Source organism: Sinocyclocheilus anshuiensis, unplaced genomic scaffold (genome assembly GCF_001515605.1).
Source record: "Sinocyclocheilus anshuiensis isolate Anshui unplaced genomic scaffold, SAMN03320099.WGS_v1.1 scaffold1562, whole genome shotgun sequence".
In the NCBI taxonomy this organism is placed as follows: domain Eukaryota; kingdom Metazoa; phylum Chordata; class Actinopteri; order Cypriniformes; family Cyprinidae; genus Sinocyclocheilus; species Sinocyclocheilus anshuiensis.
Window position 1 is genome coordinate 120,353 of NW_015542414.1, and position 10,793 is coordinate 131,145.

General features: G+C 37.8%; 1 protein-coding gene across 1 annotated transcript in view; it reads right to left on the minus strand.

Annotated features, from left to right (window-relative positions):
- The window catches only part of LOC107693412 (espin-like), an 80,296-nt gene that overhangs the window by 55,997 nt on the left and 13,506 nt on the right, over window positions 1–10,793 (minus strand). Inside the window, exons 3-4 of the mRNA XM_016492797.1 lie at window positions 2,997–3,183; window positions 1,048–1,230 (exon numbers count right to left, since the gene is read on the minus strand). Coding sequence (XP_016348283.1) covers window positions 1,048–1,230; window positions 2,997–3,183 — 370 coding nt within the window. The remainder of the gene's footprint in view (window positions 1–1,047; window positions 1,231–2,996; window positions 3,184–10,793) is intronic.

Here is a 10,793-nt window from a genome sequence, read left to right on the forward strand (position 1 = left end):
CACAAATTATACATAGATGAGTCCATTTTGTTCTGGGGGTCCTTGAGGATGGTTCTGAATTGGACTGGGATCCGGTACACCAAAAAGTTGACTGATGTAGAGTATCTCACGTAAATACAGTCAGTTATGGATTAAGTGAACGTCAACAGGTGGGTGAAAACTGAACGTGTGTCAGTGTTACATGCATGCCTTCCGTCTTAAAGGGACAGCATTCCTAATTAAGTACCTATCCGTGTCATCAATGTTAACCAACAAAAGATGTTAAATATTTTAAGTAAACCTACTGTATCTGAAAAATGGGTTTAATTTGTATCTCTTTCGTATTTTTCTTATTGTCTTATTCTGCTTCTTTTTCAAAAATTATAAATTATATATATATATATATATTATATATGAATGTATATATATATGAATGTATATATATATATATATATACACCTTGCTATGTGTACTGCGTTAGGCTAACCGAGACTTGTCATTTGCACTTATATATTGTTGCTCTTTTGTTAGTTTTGACTGCTTTTATTGTCCTCATTTGTAAGTCGCTTTGGATAAAAGCGTCTGCTAAATGACTAAATAAATAACATTTGTTTAATTTTGATGTAAATCTTGGCATTCCATCTTAGATTAACCAGTTTGAGTGGAAGGTTCCACTAAACTATTTGTACCACAATCACTGTTGTCATATGTTGCATATAGTCAGCATTAAATCAGTTGTCCCCGTTACTTATTTACTTTATTTACATGTACCTGATCTTATTGTGCAAGTGTAATTTTGTTTTGTTTCCTAAAAAAAACAAACGTTGTTTTAAAAATTATTTTCTTTTGGCAGTAAAAAAAAAGATATCAATCAATAAGAACAATAATAAAAATAATTAAATGTATTTATGATGTATGCAATAGAAAGTTACCTAGAACCTAGAGTTTTATATTCAAAATACAGTATCCTAATATAATTTCCCAGTGACGTGTTTTAGATGTTCGAGCTGTAAATACTATTGCAATAACATTTGCAAGGCGAGAGAGATGTGAGAAACATTCACATACCTCCAGCTCTCCATTCTCGGCTGCGTCATGAAGAGGCGTACCACCCCAGCTGTCGGTCACGATCTCCCCGCCGTGCAGGAGCAGCCAGCTGAGAACCTTGGCATGGCCGCGGCTGGCGGCAAAGTGCATGGCAGTGGCCCCATCATTGTCTCTGTCAGACAGGCTGATGTCTGTGAAACTCATCTATAGAAGACAGAAAGTTTGATCAAGAACCTACAGAAATGATGTTAAACAATGGTGCAAAATACTGCTCATCATAGTAGCTCAAATAGCACACCTGGCTGAAATGATGCACCAAAACAAATAGTTTTGTGCAATGTCAAGTAATTAAACAGAACGGTACTTAAGTACTAAAACTGCCCAAAATGTAATCGTTACAAAAAAAATGTTCCAACATTATTCCTGCCAGAAGAGATCCGTAAACAAAACCCAGTCACCAAAGTTTTGTCTGGTACTCAAAATCGGTTTACAGCAAATCTTGTCTGGTAAAATCCTTACTATATACGGTGAATAACTGTAATAGATCTAACCTTACATTTAATGTAATTTTACAGTAACATACTATTAAATTTGAAATATGAAAAAGAACAAGTCATCATATAATTTACAGTGAAAAACCATAAATTGACATTCCCAGAATTCCCTGCATGGCACTTCACATTCGATGTTTTTTGCTGAAATAGCTTGTTTTCGTTTTTTTCTTATTCGTTATGTTCGTTAGGGTTATATGTTATATCGGTAACACTTTAGAATAGGGAACATTTATTCACTATCAACTACGACTTTTCCCTCGATTAATAACTAACAGTTAGTAAGGTAGTTGTTAAGTTTAGGTATTAGGTAGGATTAGGGATGTAGAATAAGGTCATGTATAATAAGGCATTAATATGTGCTTAATTAGTATTAATAAATGGCTAATATTCTAGTAATATGCATGCTAATAAGTAACTAGTTAAGAGACCCTAAAATAAAGTGTTACCGTTATATATCTAATGTTGTTAATTAATGCTAATTGCATTACTTTAGTGTCATGTGTGTTACCATAATGGTGTTTAGTATTTGTGCGAATGACACTGTGTGCACCTTCTGTATATTCATATTTACTTCCTCAGCTTGTGGAAAAGCTGCTTCTGATGAACTTTGACCCGTCACGTGACTTTCTCATCATTCTCACCTGTTTTTGGTTGTTGTCAGTGTATTACAAAGGTACAAAACAGATATTAGTATATTAACATTATGATCAGTTAATGAAATGTGTTTTTAATGTAAATTAAGTTAAATCTGTAAAACCTAAAATGGCAAAGTTCTGGTAACCATAGCTGCTGTTTTTTTCCCTGTACATTTCACAGATTTTTTTTTTTTAATCTTTTTTTATTACAGTGTTGGTTAAACAAAAATAGCAAGCATTGCAAGAGCAAGGAAAATAATAATATAAAATCTAAAAACATAATAAAAATGGCAAATAAATGATATAAATGAATAAATTTCATAAATGACTAATGAGTACAAATGATTATAAAACAAACTTAAGAACAAGGAGAAAATAAAAAAGCACAAATGTCTGGTTGCTCTCTTGAATACACACATACACACACACACACACACACACACATAGGTTGCTACTCAAACAAATCCTTAGATTTTTCAACATTAACAAAACAAGATTCTAATTTTTTTTTATTTGAAATGCTCACAAATTTGGATGCTTTTCTGTAGCATTTGGTTGTTGCTGCTGCAGAACTTGTATATGTGGTATTTATGTTCCATTCCTGTGAAAGTGAAAATTATTTTCTGTGATAATCAACGTTGTGTTGATAAAGCACAATCTTGCGTTAAACCTGGGAACATTCCATGGCAAAATATTTGAAATCGGATGCTTTAAATCATACATGAAACATTATGTTTGCAGTACTGTACTCATCCATTAAGAACAACTGTTTTTGGCTCACCAGCCAGACAATGACAGTGTTGTGTCCCATCTGGGCAGCAGCATGCAACGGTGTCATCCCATCATTGGCTCTGATACTTGGCTCCGCCCCGCAGTCCTTCACTAGGTACTGGACGACTTCCAGGTGGCCCTCCTGACATGCAAGGTATAGTGGTGTGGCACCGTTCTTAGTTTGGAAATTGACAACTCTAAAACACAAGCAAAAACAAGGAAATTATACATTTTTTAAAAAAGGGTGAATAGAAATATAAAAATATTTAGTGTTGTTTCTAAATTATACCTCTATCTTTACATATCTTTTTTTTTTTTTTTTGCAACATGAGCAATAACCTGACCCAAAATTACTACACAGAACTCTGGAGTACCTTTAATTGCAGCATTACTGCATTAGTTTAAACTAATACGAAATTATCATTTCCAAAGCTGACTCTACAGGCCAGCAGACTGACAGCAGAAAGCAGCTAACTAGCTGTACATCACCCATGATAATATTTCATATTATCTCACCACCATGACACTAGTGTGTTGTGAGTGTTGAGCCAATGGTTGCTAAGCTGTTCTAGGTATAGTTGCTGTGCGGTTGCATGGGTGTTCTGGGTGGTTTCTAGGTGGCTGATTTCTATCTGAAGTCAAAAGAAGCCACCCTCAGATCTCTGTGATATTCTGGTCTCTAGATATGACTCTCTTTCAGGGTAAATCTATATAGTCCAAGGGTGTGAAACAGCTCCAAGTAGAATGTCACGTATTGTCATCTAGAAATCACAGTAATTATGACATGGCGTCATGAACTCAGGAGATTAAGAAAACTATATCAAAATAAGAGTCCTGGATGAACCAAAACTGTGATCATAGTATCAAAAGAGTGGCAAAAAAAACTACTCAGAAAAGCTGAGAAAAGAGCTTTCAGCAAACGATCCAGCGTCAGTATGGACTGGTCTGAGGAACATCACCATGTACAAGACACCACCCCCACAGTTTGCGGAGAATCAACAACTGGCTGACGATCTGAATGTGTTTTACTGCAGATTTGAAAAGGATAGTCTACCACCCCCCATCTGCTCTGATCTGCACTTCACACATTCACCTACCACCCCTGCAACCCCCCTCCCTCCCTCCCCCACCATTCAACCTGTGCTTAAGGTCTGTGTAGAGGATGTGAACCGGGTCTTCAGGAAGCAGAAGACTAAGAAAACTTCACATACTTGGTAATAAAGCTCTTCTGATTCTGATTCTGATTCTGATCATCTGCATAGTAACTTAGAAGATAACAAGCTGCATGATTTTATGTGTTATTTGTGTCCACAGCATAAAAGTTAGGGGTTTTGCTCAAACTGTGCGGCTTGTTGAGGAGATTTGTGCCATTTACCTTCCAACTCTGTTTGGACTTTTGATTTTCCAATGGCAGATAATAAAATATGCAAACATGTATACGTACATAGAGGGAGAGGCCCAAACCATATCTACAGCCCAGAATATCAGAGACTAAGAGAGGACTTTTGACTATAGGCAACCACAAAGATCCAAGCATTGTGAAAGACAGTTTTGCATAGGCAAGTCCCATCAGAAAATAAAAAAATGTAATTTTATTGTTTGTGTTTAAAGTGTGCAACAAATCTGACACATGTGTACACTTTAAGTGCAAACCAAATAAGTAATCTTGGTAACAGTTAGAATAGGGAACACTTATTCACTATTAGTATTAACTATGACTTTTCCCTCAATAAATTCCTAATTTGCTGCTTATTAATAGTTAGTAAGGTAGTTGTTAAGTAGGTATTATGTATGTAGAATAAGGCATTAATATGTGCTTAATTAGTACTAATAAATTGCTAATATTCTAGTAATATGCATGCTAATAAGCAACTAGTTAAGAGACCCTAAAATAAAGTGTTACCATAATCTTTGTATATATCTTCTAGTTCAATCAATATTTAAGGGCAATTCTCCAAATATTTTCACCAAAAAAGACTAGTTAAAAGATTTTCAATCCATACTCCAGATGCATACTCCCCCACCACCACCACCAAATTCTTATCAGTGATCTGATACTTGTTCTGCTCAATTCAACCCAAAACCTTCTAAAATATTACAAAGCATTATTAGACATTGTTGACCCTCTGAGACAAAGTGATAGACCGGTCCAGTGTTTGTTGTTCCCAGGAGAAGCATGCAGCATTCATATGTCTGTCCCAGATCCTTCCTCCAAGTCACAGCAGGAGTTCTAGAAGAGAACAGGAGTCTTCCTATAAATACTATAAAGCTCAGCTTTATTTGGACACAGACTGACAAGGCATCAATGAGACTCTTAAGTGGATCAGCGCTGCTTCACTCGCTGTATTCGCTGGCTCTGTCAGGAAAAAAAACTATATCTTTCTAGAAGAAAAGCAATTGTTTTAATTTTTTTCTTTATGGCTCAGATCCAACTTCACATAGTTTGCTCTCATATCCCCTCATCCCCTGAACCATCTTTATTTTTTAAAGTAATGCAAAGAAATAGTTGCTGTATGTATGTTTCATGTGGCTTCACAAGGCTATGTTCAGAACAGAATACTGCCATACTACTCGTACTATTTCAGCAATATAGTATATATACACTGTGCAATGTATGCAGACTTTCTATATCACCATAACATTTCCAATGTGACATATGAAGCTAAAGTAACATTACTATGTTGTATATATATATATATATATATGTTTTACACAAAATTAGATTCACAGTGCTAGACAGTCTTGCTGATTATAATGTTATATGTGACCCTGGAGCACAAAACCAGTCCTAAGTCACTGGGGTATATTTGCAGCAATAGCCAAAAATACATTGTATGGGTCAAAATTATTGATTTTTCTTTTATGCCAAAAATCATTAGGATATTAAGTAAAGATCATGTTCCATGAAGATATTTTGTAAATTTCCTACTGTAAATATATTAAAACTTAATTTTTGATTAGTAATATGCATTGCTAAGAACTTAATTTGGACAACTTTAAAGGATATTTTCTCAATATTTAGATTTTTTTGCACCCTCAGATTCCAGATTTTCAAATAGTTGTATCTCGACCAAATATTGTCCTATCCTAACAAACCATACATCAATGGAAAGCTTATTTATTCAGCTTTGTGGTCCAGGGTCCACAACATATATTATATGTTCTATAAATTATATATAATGTTCTAGATTTGTCAGATTGCAATGTATTGTGCTCTCTCTCTCTCTCTCTCTCTCTCTCTCTCTCTCTCTCTCACACACACACACACACACACATACATACACAGTCAAATACAAGATTAAAGAGCAGAATTAAAACCTGCCAGTAACCAGGTAAACAGTCTGACTGCGGGAATCATCTATTTCAACAATCAGACAAAACAAGCCGGTCAATTTAATAGCATTGTAAATAAATTCTGCATGCAATGGATATGTTTCACAGTAGATACAGTGGGGAAAATATTTATTTGATCCCCTGCTGATTTGGTAAGTTTGCCCACTTACAAAGAAATGAAGGGTCTGTCATTTTTATGGTAGGTTTATTTTAACGTACAGAGACAGGATACCAACCAAAAAATCCAGAAAAAAACACATTATATAAAGGTTAGAAATTGATTTGCATTTCAGTGAGTGGAATAAGTATTTGATCCCCAAGCAAAACATGACTTCGTACTTGGTGCAGAAACCCTTGTTGGCAAGCACAGAGGTAAGACGTTTTTTGTAGTTGGTCACCAGGTTTGCACACATCTCAGGAGGGATTTTGATCCACTCCTCTTTACAGATCCTCTCTAAATCCTTAAGGTTTCTTGGCTGTCGTTTGGCAATTGAGCAGGGGGACCTTGCGGGCATTGCAGGATTTCAGTCCATTGCGGCGTAGTGTGTTACCATTGTTTTGCTTGGTGACTGTGGTCCCAACTGCCTTAAGATCATTAACAAGCTCCTCCCGTGTAGTTCGGGGCTGATCCCTCATCTTTCTCATGATCATCCTTACCCCATGAGGCCAGATCTTGCACGGAGCTCCAGACCGAGGCCGGTTGATGGTTGTTTTGTATTTCTTCCATTGCCGAATAATCGCACCAACAGTTGTCTCCTTCTCACCAAGCTTCTTGCTGATGGTCTTGTAGCCCATTCAAGCCTTGTACAGATCTACAATCTTGTCTCTGACATCCTTTGACAGCTCTTTGGTCTTGCCCATGGTGGTGGGAGAGGTTGGAATGGAAGATACAGATTGTGTGGACAGGTGTCTTATACACCTAACAATCTGACATTAGGAGTAACTTCTTAAAGTGACAGGACTAATCTGTGTTCCACATGGGCACATAACCAGCCTGTGGGAGCCAGAATTCTTGCTGGTTGGTAGGGGTTTAAATACTTCTTTCACTCACTGAAATGCAAATCAATTTCTAACCTTTATATAATGTTTTTTCTGGATTTTTTTGGTTGATATTCTGTCTCTGTCTGTTAAAATAAACCTACCATAAAAATCACAGACCCTTCATTTCTTTGTAAGTGGGCAAGCTTACAAAATCAGCAGGGGATCAAATAAATATTTTCCCCACTGTAGTTACTGACATTACTGGATGACTGAGATGATGTGCTGTTAATATAAAAAACAAAATCAAAATAGCAAACATGTGACTGTGGTGGAGAGGCTTCCAAAAAAAATAAATAAAGAGATGCTGAATTTTTAAAACAGAAAGAGGAATTAATCAGGGGCTCAGTCATTAGGAAGTGATCAGACATGTGAATCTTTCATGAGTGTAACCCTAACACCCATGTGCTGGGGTGGAGGGGCCAGAGCACCACACACACACACACACACACACACACACCAACAAAGCTACATAATGACCACAAATAAAAAAAACATACACACAGATTAAACTTTAGTTGTTGATATGGCTAAAATATGGACCAACTGAACCTCATTACATTTAGAATTTCATTTATGTTTCACCAATAAAGCCAATGAAGGGTATTGGTGGTGCATCATAATAAACATTATTTTCAAAGTGAACAGCCTAGATTCATGTTGTCCGGAACTCTACGGAAACAGTGTTTGTAATGACATCACAACACTATTGTATGTTCACAAAGGTCCCTGACCTGATACAGCCTTATTTGCGGCACAGCTGTCCTTCCTGTATGAATAATTTAGGCTCGAGTGAAAAGGTAACAGAAGCAGCTGTCAGAAGATGTGTGGCAGAGCAAATCACTTCAACCAACTTGACCACTTGACCTCTTATTCACAAGGCTCAGTTAATCAGTTTTTTTTTATTGTTACAGTAATGTTCTTACATGAGGAAGACCTTGATAAACAAGAACATGTCAACCAACCATGAATGAGACAGGAGAGTCATGGAAACAGGCTGAATTTGGACAGAAGGAGAAATTTGGGATAATGTACCAGTAGCACTTTTTCATGCAATTACAGTTAATGTGCTCCAATCTGATCACGGAGTCAGTATGCTGAATTTGAGAACAAGAACAGTCTGAAAGAATAATTCAAATTCTGTAAACTGTATGAACAGATTAAGGATCAGACAATGCTACTTCTCTTTCGTAGGGCTCAAGGAAAGTGCTGAAGGGAGAGTCACATATTCACATACACGATACCATTACAACAACCCTGTTAGACTGAGATAAATGATCAAAATGCCCCTTTTGTTACTGCTTTACAATCTCATCTCATCAGCTGCTCTCTGTATTTGTAGCTGATGTACACTGAAAAAAATGGTAGCCTAAAAAATGTGCTTCATGTGGTAACATCTGAACAATGTTATCTAACATTACTGAATCAACCTAAATATATTAGGTTACACCAACAAAAGTAAATTTAAGGTTAAGATCAGGTAAAAATAGCTCTTTAATTGCAGGTTACCACTTTTTACAGTGTATCATGGTGAATATTAAAAAAATTATACTGTTTATACATTAAGGACTCGATTTTTGGTCTGTTTCTCATCAGAGGGTAGTCAATCTAAATTAGCCTGCCTAAAATATTTTACAAAAATATAGCAACAACTTTTTCACCTTTGATCCTTACACTTTATACAAATAAGAATCTATCCTCCCATCTCTGACACATGAGGTCATTAAAGCGAGTTAGTGCCCCTAATCTGCATTAGCTGGTTGTGTAACTGCCTCCCACCCCCTTTGTGGCACCTTATGTCTACACTGAGCTTTATGACCAATGCATTCATGTGAACCATTAGCTTTATCACAAGAGAATCACAGCGTGTCGTCCTCCATGGCCTGTGAGAACAGGATACGCATGAGCAACATCCCAATTTGATCTCTTCTCATAAATCGACGGTTCCTTTCCTTTATCTACATCTGTCCCAGCACATGTTCTCCTTTCACAATAGGCACTGATACCCTAATGAGGCCAACAGCGCTCCATTGAGCAGTCAGTCTAACCAGAGTTGATAATGCATGGTGTGTCCCGACCCGGTCAAAAGACAACATTTCTCGTGTGTGCTAGTCTTCTGCTTTTTTATTCTCTATTATATATTACATGGTAAATGTGAATTGCCTCTGCAACAAGCTATTTTGTGTTATTAATGTGTTCTTTTAAAGGTCCCATGACATGCTGCTTTTTGGATGCTTTTATATAGGCCTAAGTGGTCCCTAGTACTGTATCTGAAGTCTCTTTCCCGAAATTCAGCCTTGGTGCAGAATTTCAGCCACTATGAGCCAGTCCCACAATGAGCTTTCCTTAGGACGTGCCATTTCTGTGTCTGTAGCTTTAAATGGCACGTCCTAAGGAAAGCTCATTGTGGGACTGGCTCATAGTGGCTGAAATTCTGCACCAAGGCTGAATTTCGGGAAAGAGACTTCAGATACAGTACTAGGGACCACTTAGGCCTATATGGAACTCATATTAATGTTAAAAAACCTCATAAAGTGACATTTTCATACCATGGGACCTTTAAAGGTGACATATCATGAAAATCTGACTTTTCTAGGTTTTAAGTGCTATAATCAGGTCCCCAGTGCATCTACCAACCAAGGAAATGTGAAAAAGATTAACTCAGTAACTTTGTTTTGGGAAGCCTTTTTCTGCAAGTGTCTGAGAAAACGAGCGCGTCTGATTTCGCTCCCTTGGTCACCAAGGGGACCAAAGGGGGTAGCAAAGGGATCGTCTCGGTTACGTATGGTAACCATCGTTCCCTGAAGGAGGGAACGGAGACGTCACGTCGGTGACCGATGAATTGGGATATCGCTTCGATAGACCAATCTACTTCGAGTGTAAACTAAACGAGCCAATGCACATTGGCATGCAATTAATGCATCCAGCTGCCGCTGATCACAGCGTGAGTTTAATAAGGCAGCAGGTGCAATGCATACCAGGTTTTCGCTCAGGAGCCGAGCCGGCGACCCGGCCGCTCAGCGGTGGTACAGCAACCGTGGGAGTGAGATTGGATAACACTGGGAAAACGTACTCGCTCCACTTGGAACAGGGACGCTGCGGAAGCCCCTCTTCCCGAAGGAGTTTTCGGAAGCAAATACATATATAGCATCTGCTTAGGTGTATATGGAGAACTGGAGGTGATTGTAACCCTCTTGGAAAGACAGGCTCTATGGCTATACCGTGGACTATACACATACGAGAACCGCTTAGGTCTCAATATGGAACCCAGCCTTCCACGGGCGCCACGAGCCAGCGCCCAGGAGGATGTAACACTTCTATTTGAGTGAGCTCGCAGCCTGAATGGGCAGGGCACACCCTGTGATAAGCCAGGGTGATGGCATCCACAATCCAGTGGGCCATCCTCTGCTTAGAGATGGCATTCCCCTTCTGCCGG